Genomic DNA, 18,589 nt, shown 5'->3' on the forward strand with positions numbered 1-18,589 from the left:
AATGTCTATAGGATTAATTTTATTCATTACAAAATTCAGAGATTAGGTAATTGGACTGAGGAAAGTTTTGCAGCAGTACACGAGCAGCTAAAGGCTACATCACTTATCACCTTCCAAAACAGGATTGCATTAGACATGTTATTGGCAGAAAAATCAGGAGTATGCGGTATGTTCGGCGATCAATGTTGCACCTTTATCCCCAATAACACAGCACCGGATGGTCGACTGACCAAAGCGTTGGACGGACTTAGAACTCTTAATGAAGAGATGAAAAAACAATCAGGTGTAGACACCTTGGTGAGGGACAAATGGATGGATTATTTCGGCAAATATAAGAATCTGATTTCCTCCTTCTTTATCTACGTTGCAGTGTTTACCGCCCTGTTGACAATATGTGGATGTTGTTGTATTCCCTGTATTAGGAATTTGTTAGAGCGCCTCATCACCAAAGCCTTGGGGGATCCCAAGGGTCAATACCTCCAGATTCCTGCTGCAGAACAATGAGAAGGGTTTGAATTAGCTTTGGTTGAATAAAGGGGTATTTGGTTGTTGATTTCTTTTTTACTTTGATGTTTAGGTTTTGATCACTTGCTGTTGCTCGGGGCATTTTTGGTGTTTTTGTTGTGGCCTCTTTCGAGGCCAAGAGGGGGAATGAAGAGATTTAGACATTATACACGTGTTATTTGCTCATGCTATTTGCTATTTTTGCTAGCTTCACAGTAGTCAACTTTAATCACACACTCATTTAATCTTTGCAGACAGTTGAACCCTATCCCAGTGCACACAGAGCTCACAGAACTCATCTAATCGTTTCTCACCCTTGAAGTCTGTGCACATTTGAACAATCACACACACACACACACACACACACACACACACACACACACACACACACACACACACACACACACACACACACACACACACACACACACACACACACACACACACACACACACACAAACCTCCACACCCCCACACATCTAAGGTAACAGTTCCATTTATGGAAGTCTTCACAGTTATGGGGTGATCAGGATGTCGGCAGGATTGTTTACAGGATGAGACCGGAGACGGAAACTACGTCGAGAAGATGCGGCCGGAAACCTGTCACGGATTGGTCCAGAAGACACCACATCCCCTCATGCATATTCTTAATCTGAATAGTTTAAATCTGACCGGGCCAAGATAGAATTTGCTCTTCTTCAGCTGCGTCTGATGTAAGACCTGTGTAGTACCGGCAGTCAGGGACTGTGGAGAGCCCGGATATCTGTATTAGACTTGTTGTCAGGAATAAACTTTTTAAACTTATGAAGATCGGCTAAGTCTCCTACTTTACCTCAATAACAAGAACCCACGGAATAAAGAAGCTGTGAAAAGACTTTGCTTCAGACTGCGGCTAGACAGCAGACTGGACTGGTCACTTAACTCGGACTGTGTGTACAAGAAGGGGCAGAGCAGGATGATCTTCCTGAGGAGGCTGGCGTCCTTCAAAATCTGTCCTAAGCTCCTTCTCATGTTCTATCAGTCCGTAGTCTCCAGTGTGCAGTCATACGCCATTGTGTGTTGGGGTGGTGTGGCCAGGAAAAGAGATATGGACCGTCTAAACAGACTCATCCGCAGAGCGGGATCAGTGGTCAGGCTGAGCCTGGACTCTGTGGAGACAGTTCTAGGGAGACAAGGGCCTATCCTTCTTCAAAATACCTTCTGGAAAGCTAGGAAGGAAATGGAGAGCAAGGATTAAAAGGGTCAAAATGACCAAAGATCCGAGAATCTGCCATGAGCACTCGGATGATTTCCAAAGAGATTTGAAGGTAAGATCGTTTTTGGACAACCCATAGTATTTATTCAGAATTCCAAAGGTTCAGTGGATAATTAATTAATGTCTGGAACTACTATAAACGTTTCCATGACCAGATTATTGTGAGATTATGGCACTCTAAAAAAGTAAACTATCAAAAGTGATAGACGGGGGGCAGACACTCTCAGCTTATTTAAGAGTAGACTAAAAACCCTCCTCTTTGATAGAGCCTACAATTAGAAATAACACGCACACCCCTAGATATGCTGCTATAGGCTTAGGCTGCTGAGGGTATTTTTCTCCGTCTCTCCCGTTAAAGGGAGATACTCTGGAGCTCCTGTCACTTCTCCTTCTCTTTCTTTATCTTTCTATGCTCCTAGAAGTTGTTACTTCTGTCAAATCACACTCTTTGTCTGCACGATACTGCCGCTGTCTTTGTGCATCTGTTCCACAGGTGGAGAACGCGGATGGAAGACAGGATATCCAAAGGCCTGGAAATCCCGCCCCCAATTCAGCAACAGCTCACTATAGACATGAAACTCAAACTGGCCTATCTGCCACTCTGCAATTTCATCTGTGCTGTATGTCGTGCATATATGGTACATTTGACAATAAAGCTGACTTTGACTCTCTCACTCACTCTCTCTCTCTCTCTCCCTCTGTCTCTTTTACTTGACCTATCTCTTTCCCCAATGTATTTCTCTTTCCCAAACAACAGGTCAAGGCGGATGACTGCCCTCCAGAGCCTGGGTCCTGCCTGGAGTTTCTTCCTCAATGAGGGAGTTTTTCCCCGCCACCGTTGCTTATGCTTGCTCTGGAGGGCATTGTTGGCTTTCTATCTGTAAAGCGCTTTGAAATGTCTTCAGATGTGATTAAGCACTGTATAAATAAAAGTTGATGATAGACATGTTATTTTACTGTGAAACTTAAATAAAACATACAAATACAGCATGTCAGACCCTGAGCCCTATACATTCGTAAATACACATGACATATTAATATAAACTACAGTTGTTATTAACTCCACGCAGTCCAACAATAACAAATGGCGGTCAGCTCAATTCTAACAAAATATGGAAAATCCCATTGATGGGCTAGTGCTTTAGCGTCGGTCGTGCGATTAACTTTTACATACACACAGTAAACAAAAACAAGACATTATAACTAGTTTGATATCTCTGTCAGAATCTGATTCAGATGAAGCCACCTGGGATGAGTCGCTAGATGTCCAAACTGTCCTCCTCCGCATACATCAGGTGATAATTATCTGGGATAATTACACCCCCAGGTGGGTTTACAGGGAACTCGTCCTCAGTATCCGATGACGATGACATGATTTTAGGCGATATCCTGATAAATAATAGTGAAAATGTCGGCTTGTTACCTTGTCCCTTGCTTTATGGGCATTGACATGGATTCACCCCGATGTCTACGATTGTGTCACTTCCGCTGTCATAGCACATGATAAATTTTGCTTGTCTAAGTCCCCATTGCTCATAAAAAAATTAAAATGCCACCAGGTCTTTTTTTTACTTATGTACTTCAATTACAGACTTGGTTCATTTTGACTTTACTGTCCCTTTAAAGAATTAAAAGAGATTGATAAACAAGTCTCTCACATGACGCTTTAGTTGATGTGCAAGAAGGCACACTAGCTTCACCACCATATTCTACAAAAGAAAGAAAAATCTTTATTTGTCATTTTGCAGATGTACAACTAAATTGGAAGGTCAGATGGAGAGCTAGTCCAGAGCCGCTGCACCCTGGGTGTGTCGCCACTTTGAGCGCACCTAGGGTATGCCTGTAGTACCCAGGGTACTAGTAAGAACCACAAGATTTTAGCAATAGCCTTTCTGCTGACTCTGTTAACAGGAGGTCAAACTGTCTAAATGTTAAAGCATTGTTTCTAAATCTCAGGCTACAGGTTTAGTGCATACTGATGATCAATATCAAAGTGTTTTTTCTTAAAGGCTCTGGTTGTTCTCTCCGGCCACACAGCCCTCATGACTGTGGTATAGACTTGCTTCCCAGGGCCCCTCTACCTACCCGCAAATTATATAACCTGACCAAACCAGAATGGGAAGCAATGGAGAACTACATCAACGAGTCGCTAGCTGCAGGACTCATTAGACCTTTTTCACCCCCTGTAGGTGCCGGGTTCTTTGTGGAGAAAAAAGATGACTCTTTGCTCATGCATTGATTACACTGACTTGAACACCATCACTGCCAAAAACAAGTACTCTTTGACCCTTCTTGACTCTGCATTCAGCCCCCTTCACACAGCAATGGTTTTATCAAAATTTGACCTCCAAAATGCTTACCACCCAGTGAGACTGCATGAGGAGAGGACCACATTCAACATCCATTTAGGTAACTTTGAGTACCTGGTAATGCCCTTCGGACTCAAATGCACCGGCAGTCTTCCAGTCGCTGGTGAATGACATACTCAGAGATCTATTAAACGCGACTTCTATCCATCCATTCTCTTCCGCTTATCCGGGGTCGGGTCGTGGGGGCAGCAGCTTAAGCAGGGAAGCCCAGACTTCCCTCTCCCTAGCCACTTCGTCCAGCTCCTCCGGGAGAATCCCAAGGCGTTCCCAGGCCAGCTGGAAGACATAGTCTCTCCAGCGTGTCCTGGGTCGTCCCCGGGGCCTCCTCCCGGTAGGACATGCCAGGAACACCTCACCAGGGAGGCTTCCAGGAGGCATCCTGACCAGATGCCTGAGTCACCTCATCTGGCTCCTCTCGATGGATTACTGAGGAGCAGCGGCTTGACTCCGGAGGCCCTCCCGGATGACCGAACTTCTCACCCTATCTCTAAGGGAGAGCCCGGACACTCTGCGGAGGAAACTCATTTCGGCCGCTTGTATCTGGGATCTCGTTCTTTCTGTCACGACCAACAGCTCGTGACCATAGGCGAGGGCAGGAACGTAGATCGACGGGTAAATCGAGAGCTTTGCCTTTCAGCTCAGCTCCTTCTTCACAACGATGGACCGATACAGAGTCCGCATCACTGCAGACGCTGCACCGATCCACCTGTCGATCTCCCATTCCATTGTACCCTCACTCGTGAACAAGACCTCGAGATACTTGAACTCCTCCACTTGGGGCAGGATCTCATCCCCAACCTGGAGAGGGCACTCCACCCTTTTCCAACTGAGGACCATGGTCTCAGATTTGGAGGTGCTGATTCTCATCCCAACCGCTTCACACTCGGCTGCAAACTGCTCCAGTGAGAGTTGGAGATCACGGCTTGATGAAGCCAACAGCACCACGTCATCTGCAAAAAGCAGAGACGCAATACTGAGGCCACCAAACTGGACACCCTCAACGTCTTGGCTGCACCTAGAAATTCTGTCCATAAAAGTTATGAACAGAATCGGTGACAAAAGGCAGCCTTGGCGGAGTCCAACCCTCACTGGAAACTAATCCGACTTACTGCAGGCAATGCGGACCAAACTCTGACATTGGTCGTACAGGGACCGAACAGCCCTTATCAAGGGGTCCGGTACCCCATACTCCCAAAGCACCCCCCACAGAACCCCCTGAGGAACAGGGTCGAACGCCTTCTCCAAGTCCACAAAACACATATAGACTGGTTGGGCGAACTCCAATGCCCCCTCAAGGACCCTGCGGAGGGTGTAGAGCTGTTCCACTGTTCCACGGCCAGGACGAAAACCACACTGCTCCTCCTGAATCTGAGATTCGACTTCCCGACGGACCCTCCTCTCCAGAACCCCTGAATAGACCTTGCCAGGGAGGCTGAGGAGTGTGATCCCCCTGTAGTTGGAGCACACCCTCCTGTCCCCCTTCTTAAAAAGGGGGACCACCACCCCAGTGACCTCCTCGGTGACCTCAACGCCAGAGATAGGAGAGTCTGTCTCAGAGAACCCAGACTCTGCTTCCTCATGGGAAGGCGTGTTGTCGGAATTGAGGAGGTCTTCGAAGTATTCTCCCCACCGAGTCACAACGTCCCGACTTGAGGTCAGCAGTGCCCCATCCCCACTATATACAGTGTGGAGGCTGCACTGCTTCCCCCTCCTGAGACGCCTGATGGTGGACCAGAATTTCTTCACTGAACTCCTCCCACGCCCGAGTTTTTGCCTCAGCAACCACCAAAGCTGCATTTCGCTTGGCCAGCCGGTACCTATCAGCTGCTTCAGGAGTCCCACAGGCCAAAAAGGCCTGATAGGACTCCTTCTTCAGCTTGACGGCATCCCTTACCGCTGATGTCCACCAACGGGTTCTGGAGTTGCCGCCACGATAGGCACCGACCACCTTACGGCCGCAGCCGTGGTCGGCTGCCTCGACAATGGAGGCGCGGAACATGGTCCACTCAGACTCAATATCCCCCGCCTCCCCCGGAATGTGAGTGAAGTTCTGCCGGAGGTAGGAGTTGAAACTCCTTCTGACAGGGGATTCCGCCAGGCGTTCCCAGCAGACCCTCACAATACATTTGGGTCTGCCAGGTCGGACCGGCACCTTCCCCCACCATCGGAGCCAACACACCACCAGGTGGTGATCGGTTGACAGCTCCGGCCCTCTCTTCACCCGAGTGTCCAAGACATGCGGCCGCAAGTACGATGACACGACCACAAAGTCGATCATCGAACTGCGGCCTAGGGTGTCCTGGTGCCAAGTGCACATATGGACACCCTTATGTCTGAACATGGTGTTCGTTATGGACAGTCCGTGATAAGCACAGAAGTCCAATAACTGAACACCACTCGGGTTCTGATCGGGGGGGCCGTTCCTCCCAATCACACCCTTCCAGGTCTCACTGTTATCGCCCACGTGAGCATTGAAGTCCCCCAGCAGAACGATGGAGTCCCCAGTGGGAGCGCTCTCCAACACCCCCTCCAAGGACTCCAAAAAGGGTGGGTACTCTGAACTGCTGTTTGGTGCATAAGCACAAACAACAGCCAGGACCTGTCCCCCCACCCGAAGGCGGAGGGAGGCTACCCTCTCGTCCACCGGGGTGAACCCCAATGTACAGGCGCCAAGCCGGGGGGCTATAAGTATACCCACACCTGCTCTCACCTGCTCTCACCATGGGCAACTCCAGAGTGGAAGAGAGTCCAACCCCTCTCGAGAGGACTGGTACCAGAGTCCAAGCTGTGTGTGGAGGTGAGCCGACTTTATCTAGTCGGAACTTCTCGACCTCACACACCAGCTCAGGCTCCTTCCCTGCCAGAGAGGTGATATTCCACGTCCCAAGAGCCAGCTTCTGTAGCCGAGGATCGGATCGCCAAGGTCCCTGCCTTCAGCCACCGCCCAGCTCACAATGCACCCGACCCCTATGGCCCCTCCCACAGGTGGTGAGCCCATGGAAAGAGGGACCGGGCCCCATGGGTGCAGGCCCGGCCACCAGGCGCTCGCCTTCGAGCCCCACCTCCAGGCCTGGCTCCAGAGGGGGGCCCCGGTGACCCGCATCCGGGCAAGGGAAAACGTGTTCCAATGTTTTTAGTAATCATTTAGGGTCTTCGAGCAGTCCTTTGTCTGGTCCCTCACCTAGGACCTGTTTGCCATGGGTGACCCTACCAGGGGCAGAAAGCCCCAGACAACTTAGCTCCTAGGATCATTGGGACACACAAACCCCTCCACCACGATAAGGCGAAGACTCAAGGAAGCGACTGTTTTTGTTTATCTGGATGATATTTTGATTTTCTTTCTTTCACAGGTGGACCATGTGGAGCATGTTAGGGATATTCTCCGGAGATTGCTGGAGAACAAGTTGTCCGCAAAAGCCCAAAAATGTAAGTTTGAGGTTTACTCTGTGAAATTTTTAGGATATGTAGTGGAAAAGGGCCAACTCAGGGCCGACCCTGCCAATATTGAAGCAGTCAAGGGGTGGGCGATTACTAGTACTCGCAAGCAGCTCCAGCGTTTTTCTGGGATTCGCTAATTTCTATGGACATGTCATCTGAAACTACAGTAGAATAGCAACACCCCTCATACAGCTAACCTCCAGCAACTTTTTGCATAACATGGTCTACTGATGCACAGAAATCTTTTGATCAGTTAAAGGACCTGTTTGCTAAAGACCCTGTTCTCGTTCATCCACAACCTGAGCGGCAGTTTGTGGTGGAAGTGGATGCGTTGGATTCAGGAGTGGGGGCCGAGTTTTCACAACACATGCCTGCGGACCAGAAGCTGCACCCATGTGCTTATTTTTCTCAACACCTGTCCTCTTCCGAGCGCAATTGTGATGTGGGAAACCGTGAACTACTAGCGGTGGTTCTGGCCCTTCAGGAAGGGCAACATTGGCTGGAGTGAGCAGCAAAGCCTTTCCTCATGTGGATGGACCACAAATCTGCCCTACCTCCGATCAGCTAAGAGGCTAAACTCCCACGAGGATCGCTGGGCTCTATTTTCCAGGCACTTCAAATTCATTCTCACCTAAAGCTTTGGATCCTGGAACCTGAAGCGCGACGTGCTGCCTCGTCAGATCGCCCCTGAAGAAAGGGAGAATGACACGGGGGACAATTCTTTCCTCCGCAAGCATAGTTGGAATGGTTAGATGGCAGGTAATGGTGTTCAGGTCTGTGGGACCCTCTTTCATTTTTATCAAACAAAAATGATACGATGAATTATTTTTTTCAAACTCAGACTCATTGGCCTTGGCTCATTTTCTGTGAAGAACATATATCAGAATACATTTTCAATGACCACACACTATACACCCCCCCCTACACATTTATATTACATAGAGGATGTTCCCGCACAAGGTTGCAACATTACCCTCTGTCTTGCGGGAACCATGTCATGCTCTATCCCAGGTACAAATTGCCAGTGTGGTTCCTCATCACAACTGATCAAGATGGCCAAAAGATTCGCTGCTCAGAGGGCCTTGCAACTGATTTTTGGAATGGCAGTTGTCCTGGACATGACTCAAGGATTCAGTGGACACAGCATCACATGCAACAATTTTTTTACCTCGCACAAGCTGGGACAGGAGCTCCTAAAGGGGAAGCTGACCCTGGTGGGAACGACACAGAAAAACAAGCCTGAGCTCCCACCCCAACAAAGAACAGGCCTGTCAAGTCTTCCAAGTTTGTGTACATGGCTGACACGTCCCTGGTATCCTATGGGCCAAAGAAAGGCAAGAATGTGGTACTCATGAGTACACTCATGAGTCCTTCTCTGGTAGACCCCAGAGAAGGACTTCCGTGCTTCTCTGGGGTCACGCCTCATGAATACCAGGCCAACCTGGAGTCCATTGGATGATTTCCCTCCTCCAACAGCACTTCTGGTGGCCGTCCATGGCTACCGATGTCCGAGCCTTTGTCTCCTTGTGTTTTGTCTGTGCCCACAACAAATCCTCCCACCAAGCAGTGGGTCTCCTGCACCCTCTACCAGTTCCCTCTCGCCCATCATCCCACATTGCAGTGGATTTTGTTACGGGGCTCCCGCCATCGGAAGGTAATAACATCAGCCTTACGGTCGTTGATCGGTTCTCCAAGACATTTTATTTTGTTCCCTTCCCCCCACTGCCTTGGAGACCACCAATCTCCTAGTTCTACATGTTTTCAGGCTCCATGGGACACTGTCCCATGGAGCCTGAAAACATGGACATTGTCTTAGAAAGAGGTCCACAGTTCACCTCACAACTTTGTAAGGCTTTCTCCCGGGCGCTGGGGATCTCTATCAGCCTGTCTTCAGGACACGATCTTCAGACAAATAGGCAGACAGAACGGGTCAAACAGGACTTGGAGACGGCTCTGGTCAGCTCCTCCATAAGTATGTCAATGTTCATGTAACCATGGGTACCAGTCTCCTCTATTACCCAGCCAGGGGTTTGGAGTGGCAGTTCCGTCCATCCAGGCCCAGTATTGCAGAGTCCAACGAGTCTGGAGGGACACCCGCTCTGCACTGTGAAGGACTGCTAAATGCATTCGGCGCTTGGCCAACCTATGGCGGCCTCACCTGCCATCAAGACAAAAATGAAAAATGGAAGGAATAAATTAAATGGTTATATTTATCCGGTGATGTGTATTATAAAGTTATTTTCCATTTAACGTCACCAATTTTAGGCTATTTTTAGTCAAAATTGCTGAGTTCTCACATTTACGGCTGAAATACTAAGAAGAGACCTGCGGTGAGGCACCAGCCAGCTAAGCCTCAGCATGGATTGCACAATGGCTCGACTAGCTGTGCTGGCATGCTATAGTGAGCCCATAATGCTATCTTTCTATATGTCGCTATTAAAAGGTTTAAACACATTTGCTCTATGACTAAATTGCCATAGCTAATGTATATAATGTACAGTGTTTTTTGGTCAAGAACTGCATGTGTGTAACGTCTGTCATAAGTTGAGAGGTCCTGAAACCACTTGGAAAAGGCATCAAGTGAGACACACAGTTCCCCAACCTCATGGTAGGGGGGTGCTGATGATCCCTGCAGGGATTCGGCCGAGGAGTCTTCTTCCTCGGCCGTAGAAGAAGTGACAGTAAACTACAATCTATCAACAAGTCTAGTGCAGCCATTGATTTGTTTTCCACCTGCCTTGCATTACTATAAAAATGGAGAATGCATATCTCAGCTCAGAATTTTTTTGATGCTTTTGTTCAGAAGAAGCGGCGCATGGACTTCATTTATAAGTAAACATAACACATAAGCAAATATGTTGTAAACAACACAACGTTTTTAAATCAAATGTGCTAATTGTGTGTTAGTTTGTATGTGTAAATGCATCTGCTCTGAGACTTTAAAAATGACCTGTTGCTAATTAAATGGTGAATAAGCTAAACTGTAGGTTCATATTTTTGTAAATCTAATTATGATGAAATCAGTGCCTCACCAACCATGAACCTCACCGCACGTCACTGCAATCCACACTGGTTTACCGTGCGTAATAACCCACCACAAGCTGCATGAAGACTAGGGCTGAGTCTCAGAAAGATTCAAGCTAGGCAGTTAGTGGGGAAAAATTCCTTGGGGGTAATTGGGCCTCGAATAAGCTTTCGGTAGGGATAACACTTCATTGCATTGTATTTGTCTCGTTGATTATGGCTTCGGTGTCTAAGTTCTTTCATGCGCCTTCAGAGGTGTTTATTCAGGGTTGCACAAAGGAGCAGATACAACAGATTGCTGAGTTCTACAATATTGGTCTTGCAGGTAGTAAGCTTAAAGGAACAGTAAACTCATTTTTAAGTGACGTGCAGTATATGTTATTCATTATTATGAAAAATAGAAGAAAAAATCAATTTTACATGTCTAGCATCATCCCTATGTTCAGAAAATCTTAAAATCTGTGCTGCAGCAGCTTCCGCATCCAGTGGTCACGTGGGTGTCATACGTCATTGGCGATATACTTAGCTTGCAGCCATAGAACAAAGCGATCACCGAAGCAATAAACCCAATAAAAATCATGGTTACCTCTGAGGTAAACAAGGTCAAAATGATCAAAGATCCGAGGATCTGTCACGAGCACTTTACCTCGGAGGATTTCCAAAGAGATTTGAAGGTAAGATCAATTTTGGACAACCCATAGTATTTATTCTGAATTCCCAAGGTTCATTGGATGATTAATTAATGTCTGGAACTACTGGAGATATTGTATGAATGTTTTCATGACCAAATTATTGCGCGATTATGGTACTCGCAAAAAGTAAACAATATCAAAAGTGATGGACAGGTCATTTTACTGAGAAGATCTGTGAAACTTAAAACGTACAAAAACAGCATGTCAGGCCCTAATCCTTATACATTCGTAAATTAAAGACATAGTAATATAAACCAGAGTTGTTATTAACTCCACACAGTCCAACAGTAACAAATAGCGGTTAGCTCAATGCTAATATAATATGGAAAATCCCCGATGTTAGCATCGGTAGCGTAATTAACTTTTACATACACACAGTAAACCAAAACGGGACATTATAGCTAATTCGATATCTGTCAGAATCTGATTCAGATGAAGCTTCCTAGAATGAGTTGCTAGATTTCCAAACTCTCATTCTCTGCATACATAGGGTGATAATTCTATGGGGTAATTACCCCTCCAGGTGGTTTCACAGGGAACTCGTCCTCAGTACGATAATGACATGATTTTAGGCAATATCCTGATAAATAATAGAAAAAATATCGGCTCTTTACCTTGTTGCTTGCTTTATAGGCATTGATATGGATTCACCCCGAGGTCTACGATTGCGTCACTTCCGCTGTCATGGCGCGCTCCATAACTGACGATAAATTTAGTTTTTCTCACTCCACCTTGCTCATAAAAAAATTAAAATGCCACCAAGCCTTTTTATTTCAAATACACACCTTGTTCATTTTGAATTTACTGTCCCTTTAAGAGCGAGACTAAGGATGTCGTTCTGTCTGCTTTATTGGAGAAGGATGTGTTTGGTAAAGGAGACCCCCTTTCGGACTTAGCAATGCCGGGTGTGCCAAAGTCTGTCCCGGTGTCTGTGCCTGGGTCAGCATTGACGTTTGAGCAACAGAAGTAATGCGGCTAGAAACTGAGGGTAAAAAGTGACTAGAAACGGAGAGGATGAAGTTGGAGCATCGTAAATTAAATTTAATTAAGGACTGCAAATTGAGGCATGGTACCAGAGCTGAGCGATCACCTGAGTCGTATGCTTTTGATTTGGGTGCTAATTTGCCTTTGATACCTACATTTAATGAAGGGGACCCCAAATAATTTTTTTAAATTTTATTTGAGTATATTGCAGATGTTAAACGTTGGCCAGACACAGAAAGGACACTGATACTTCTGTGCGTTCTTACCGGTAAAGCGCAGGAGGCGTATTCTGCATTAAGTGCCACTGGCTGTTTAATTTATTCTAAAGTGAAATCTGCTGTTTTGAAAGCTTACGAGTTCGTTCCAGAAGCCTATTGGCAGAAATTTAGTAACTGGAGAAAAGGCGATAATCAGACCAATGTGGAATTTGCTTGTGATTTATTGTCCCATTTCAATCGCTTGTGTTCCTCTGCTAATGTTAAGGACTTTGAAAGCCTTTGTGAGTTAGTGGTTAGTGGAGCAATTTAAAAACTCAGCGTATAGCAACATATGTAAGTGAGCAAAAAGCAGCTACTGTGTTGAAAGCAGCAGAGCTGGGCAATGATTTTGTCCTGACTCATAAGAACAGTTTTGGAGTCGTGTGTGCTGGGGAGTGAATGGATACACACTGGTGGCGATTATGGTGACTCTCGTTTGGTGCAGAGTTCAGAACATCTGAGCACACACACGAGCATAGGACGCCGCACAGTAAAGACGAGCCAGGGAGAAGGTGTAATTACTGTCAAGGCACTGGACACTGGAAAAATCAGTGTCCTGTTTTGAAGTCTCGAGCTAGGCGTTAATCTCTCTCACCTGCTCCAGCTCCCGCCTGCACCAGTGTTCCGAAGGCTAAACTGGCCTGTGTTGATCCGGTTGATGGTTCTGAACCTTTTCTTGCTGATGCTGTGGTGTCCTTGGCAGGAACAAGTGGGTACCAATAAAGGTTTTGTGTGACCAATCAAGGTTTTTCGTGACCAATGGGTACCAAGCACCAATTTATTGTCAGTCAGTCAGTCCTGCCGTTTTCACCCGAGACAGGCGCAGGGGATTTTATCCTTATGCGAGGTTTGGGGATGGAGCTGATACCTGTACCGCTGCATAAAATTGTGCTTGAATGTGATTTGGTTCATGATGTTGTTGCAGTCGGCGTGTGCCCTATGTTACTGATTGATGGGGTGGCCATGATTCTTGGTAATGATCTCTGTGGTGGTGCTGTGTGGGCGGACAAAACCCTGAAAATTGCCGGAGATCCCCTCAAAGTGCTGCAAGCCTATGACCTTGTGGTGAAGCTCATCCGAGACAAGGACCAAAGAGACTTCAGGGTCAGCGGAGCGGACTTTGGATCAAAAATGAGGGAAAACAGTCTTGAGGTGGTTGTGCTCAGGTTTGCCGTTGGCATCATCATCGGGAGGAATGGTGAGTCGATTAAAAAGATTAAGAACGTTGCTGGGGTCAGGGTTCAATTCAAGCAGAATGATGGAGTCAGCCCTGACAAAGTCGCTCGAGTGATGGGCCAGTGTGATAATTGCCACCATGTGGTGCACCTAATCCATGAACTGGTTCAGACCGCTCAGGAGCGACACCGGTTCGGAGGTGTGGTGGGACGTCGAGGATGAGGCTGCCGCACCATGGGAGGACCTGGAGGTCACGTTTGTGGTCACCGTTGACAAGTGTGGTCTGGTTTTTGGAATAGGTGGGAAAACCATCAAGAACATCAGGGAGCAGTCCCGCGCCCATGTGGAGCTGCAGAGGAACCCGCCACCCAACACTGACCCCAACTTTCGCATCTTTTCCATCTGTGGCACCCTTCAGCAGCTGGAGAAGGCCCGCCGGCTGATCTGTCAGAGGACTGGGGGCCAGGTAATGGGGGACAACTGCTTCATGTTTTGTTTTTTTCCCCCTGTGATCCCGTTGGGACCCCGTTTTAAGGGAGGGGTGTGACGACTCCAGCTGGTGGTCGTGTGGTTCTGTTCAGGGCAGTGCCAGCAAAGGGGTAATCAGTGTCTCCTGGTGACACGTCGGCCAGGTGTTCACCAGCAAATAAATGAAGGCCTGTTAACCCTTGGATGCACTTGTGGGGTCAGGCATGAGCCCATTGGTTGTTTTTCTTCAGCAGCTTCAAAATAAGAGCTTGTAATAGTCATATTCCAGGTCTTCCTCATAAAATATGTCTGTGACATGAGGCCATTTTAACTTTTAACATAATTAATTATTTTCAAGAAATTACAAGTTTTTGTATCACTAACCCACTCATCCACGAGCGGGGTCACATATGACCCCGAATAGGTTTGATGGATTTTCGAATGAACCTTTACTTTTTAGCCACTCTTAGCGTCCCACTCAGACACCTGTTGTCAATTAGTCACTTCGGCTGGAACTTTCCAATCAACACACCCGGCGTCAGCAATCTCTCCACCTGGGAGCCGACTTCAGCATCCCTGTGAACCGCCTCCAGACACACAACCAGAGCCTCAAGCAGGAGTCAAACCCATTCCCAGCCCCCAGCAGCCTGGCAAGCGTTCGCAACATCAAGCAAGGCCTCCACACACACAACCGGGGTTGTCAGTGAGCCAAACAACCTCTGCTGCACCGCGCGCATCCTCCACATCCACAGCTGGCCCATATGACATGTAAGTCATTTCTCTATGAACTTAATGTTTAGTGATATATTCTAAAATGTGACTACTTTACCGGTTAAATGTGTTTATTTTATCCATAGTAAAATGACTCATAGAAGGCCAGCTCTGCTATCTGTGGATTGTATCCTGCAAATGATCCAGGACGAATGATGAGCCAGACGCAGAGTCATTTACTCCGATTCTGACGTCTCAGATATGGACGACTCAGCCCATTGTGCCCCCACTGAACAAGGGCTGTCAGACACACACAATTCCCCTGATAAGTTGTCTGAAGAGGCCATGGATGTTGTGCTGGACCGACGGAGCCGCAAGGGCTCATACTGGGCAGAGTTAACCTCCAGACAGACTGCGACACAGTTTGATACGTATTCGGCTAGGACCTGTATCTGGGTTTAGGACTGTCTCCCCAGTCCTAATCCCTCTCTTTCTCTCCTTCTCTGCAGGCACCGTGAGTCACGTGACAGCTTCAGTTTCTTTTGTGAAGGTTTTGATCTGATTTTTGATTCACTCTACAACACTCACCCACACACAGCCCTCAATCACACCCAATATGCACTTCATGCTCATTTTACTGATTCTCACACCCCATGATTTGTGATTCTTGTTTTATATATTATTTGAGCAAATTCATGTTTGTGACGGCCTCCTGCATAGCAGGGCCTGCTGCTGCTGCTGTGTGTGTGGTGTGTCTGTCTGTGTTCGTGTTTTGCAGGTAACCAGCAAGTACGAGTCCTCTAACTGGGAGCACCTGGCCAGTCTCCCAGTGAGGGAATTTAAGATCAGCTGTCTCAGACCTTCTCTCTCTTCTCACCTGATCCTGACAACGGCACCACGTTTGTGTTTGGTTGGCTTTGGCCTTCATCCATCTACAGACACACTGATAATACTGACTTATACACATCATAACTTAGAGATGTTTGATTTGCAGTTATTTTTGTAAAATAAATAATAATTTTTCCTTAAATACTGTGTATCTCCACTTTTTGTCATGTCTCATGAGCCGGGTCGTGACATTGTTAAATAAATATTTTGTAATTCGATGTGTCTCCATCTCTGTCATGGCTGTGAGAGCCAGGCTGTGACAGACACCAAAGTTCAACTGGATATTTGCAAGCTATGGTTCTTTTAAAAAATTTTGGGACATCAGAGTGGATTTGCAGCTTAATGAATAGGTACACAACTACATGGAACTTCTTCCTTTTTTTTGCTGAGCATGACAAAGATCACTATTACCACTTGTCCACTAACAGAGTGCTTACTGGGACATCTGGCAAAATACAAAATGACCTCATTCATGCTATTTCAGAAGTCATTGGAGAAGAGATTAAAACAGAAATAATTAAAAAAAAGCTTTTTGTTGCAGTAGTGGTGGATGAGACAACAGACGTGGGTAACGCCACACAGCTCGCACTTGTCATGCGCTATGTAACGGTGTCTTATATAATGTGTGTAAATAATTTCGCACACTTGCTCAGCTCTGTGATTGTAGTAGAAATACACAAAGCGATTTGTTTCATTATTTTGCCGTCACAGCAGGAAAATGGCAAAGCTGCTTTTGGTCTGTGACGTAGTTGTGTGACGTCTATAAAAGGTGTAGCTGCGGGGTTCTTCTGTGCGAGTGACAATAAAAGGAGTAGGGCTGACGCCTCTGTAAAAGTGCCTTTTTTTGTCCAATTTGAGAGATGTCATTAACACCTCAATCCTCGAACGCTACATTAGTGGCAGCGGTGGGAGCCGCTTATGGTATTTGTGAGATGTTTTTATTCAAGGTTGACTAAGTAGAACATCACTGAAGGCCTAGGTGTCAAATGCACGGCCCGCCACTGTGAATAGCACTGACCACACCTCACTGGTTTAAGAAGCTGAGACAAGACCAGCACACCACTAGAGCTGAAGAAGCCTCATGGATGAGAGGTGAAATGTCTTCAGGAAACTTGTTTAAAGTCCAGTAGATTGACTTAAACAACTTCAGATAATGCAAGTCAAACAGATTTAAAATCAATGCTCAAAGCACTGTGAGCCACAAATTCAAGAATTCACTAATTTAGATATCATAAAGGGTGACGGTCTCTGAAGAGGTTGTTCATCTTGCTCACAACACCAACCTAACAACAACTTTGCAATTGTTGGCAGACCATCCTAAAGGTGCGTGACCGCTGCCTGCTGGATTGGAGTGCGGATTATGTTGGCAGAAAATGTAATTTTCTACCAAAAAAAGAGCAGAAATTCTTTTTATTATTCCTAGTATTCTCAAAGATGTAGAAGACTCTCACCTGACAGAATCTCCACTTAAATGCTATTTTCCCTCCTTATAATCCTTTCTTGATCATACATGCTGCATTCAGTAACTACGTGTTTGACTGTGTCACGTGTATTACAGCACGTGTATTAACCAAATATATTATTTTGAGGGAATAATTTCTTCATTGTGTCTGTCTATCCAGTTTTCCCTTGTGTGGGGCTTTAACAACTCAGGAATTTTTTGGATGAACCCAACAGTGCTGTCTGAAGAATACCATTTTTTGGAATGTGTTTTTTTGAGGGATATTGCACAGCAAAAGGATATAAAATAGGATAGTAATTTTGAATACATTCTTATCTGATGAATATTCTTCCATGTTTGTCTCAACACGGCACAAAAAGAAAAAAGTTAAAACCCATACTGTTAAAGTCAGAGCAGCAAGAACACTTTCACAGAGCAGCCTGCTTGATCAGGTGCTGTAAGTTAAACAGACAATTATTATTTTGACAATGTTTTGTTTGTTTTGACTAAAGTGCAGTTGACATCACACACACACACACACACACACACACACACACACACACACACACACACACACACACACACACACACACACACACACACACACACACACACACACACACACACACACACACACACACACACACACACACAGTCTCCTCCTTTCCCTCTCAGAGTTGTTGTGACTTGTGGAGGAATGGCGGCATGTCGATGCATTATCGTCTTTCTCTCTGAATTTCTTCTGGTGTTCCTCTTCGGCAGTCGATGTTCGATCTTTGGCAACAAAATACCTAACGAGGAACAATGCGCTGCCAAGGTAAAATATTCAAACCATTACCCTAGCTGGTTTACCGAAGATAATATTAAGTTGCTGTAGTTTAGTTATGTATCCCTGTCTATGAGCAGTGACGTGCGGTCAGGGGAGGCAGGTGAGGCACGGCCTCACCTGCCATCATGACTGAAAAAAATGAAATGAAATAAATTAAATGGTTATATTTAGACAATTTTTAAAAAATGTTTTTTGATGCTTTTGTCCAGAAGGAGTGACACTTGGACTTCATTTATAAATAAACATAACATATAAGCAGACATGTAGGAAACGTTTTTTTTTTAAATCAAAGGTTCTAATTGTGTGTTACAGTTTGTATGTGTAAATAATTCTGCTATGAGACTTTAAAAATGACCCGTTCATTTTCAAGGTGCTTTTGGAGGAGATGTCAGCTGAGTATGGTGACCTGCTCTTACATACGGAAATCCAATGGATAAGCAGAGGACGAGTTTTACATTGTTTTTCTCACTTTTGTTGGAAATTCAGTCCAACAACAATTCAGAGTTCATTCAGTCCAAAGGCAAAGATATCTCACTGCCAGAGGACATTAAGT

At 46.1% G+C, this 18,589-nt stretch overlaps 1 protein-coding gene and 1 pseudogene across 1 annotated transcript in view; both read left to right on the plus strand.

The window, feature by feature from the left end:
* The first annotated feature begins 13,462 nt into the window (after window positions 1-13,462).
* LOC137594948 (far upstream element-binding protein 3-like) lies at window positions 13,463-17,336 on the plus strand (annotated as a pseudogene).
* A 563-nt stretch (window positions 17,337-17,899) lies between these two features.
* il17rd (interleukin 17 receptor D) overlaps window positions 17,900-18,589 on the plus strand; it is a 69,816-nt gene continuing 69,126 nt past the window's right edge. The window contains exon 1 of the mRNA XM_068316426.1: window positions 17,900-18,024. Within this exon, the coding sequence (XP_068172527.1) occupies window positions 17,905-18,024 (120 nt within the window). The 5' untranslated portion in view covers window positions 17,900-17,904. The remainder of the gene's footprint in view (window positions 18,025-18,589) is intronic.

Source organism: Antennarius striatus, chromosome 5, assembly GCF_040054535.1.
Source record: "Antennarius striatus isolate MH-2024 chromosome 5, ASM4005453v1, whole genome shotgun sequence".
NCBI lineage: Eukaryota > Metazoa > Chordata > Actinopteri > Lophiiformes > Antennariidae > Antennarius > Antennarius striatus.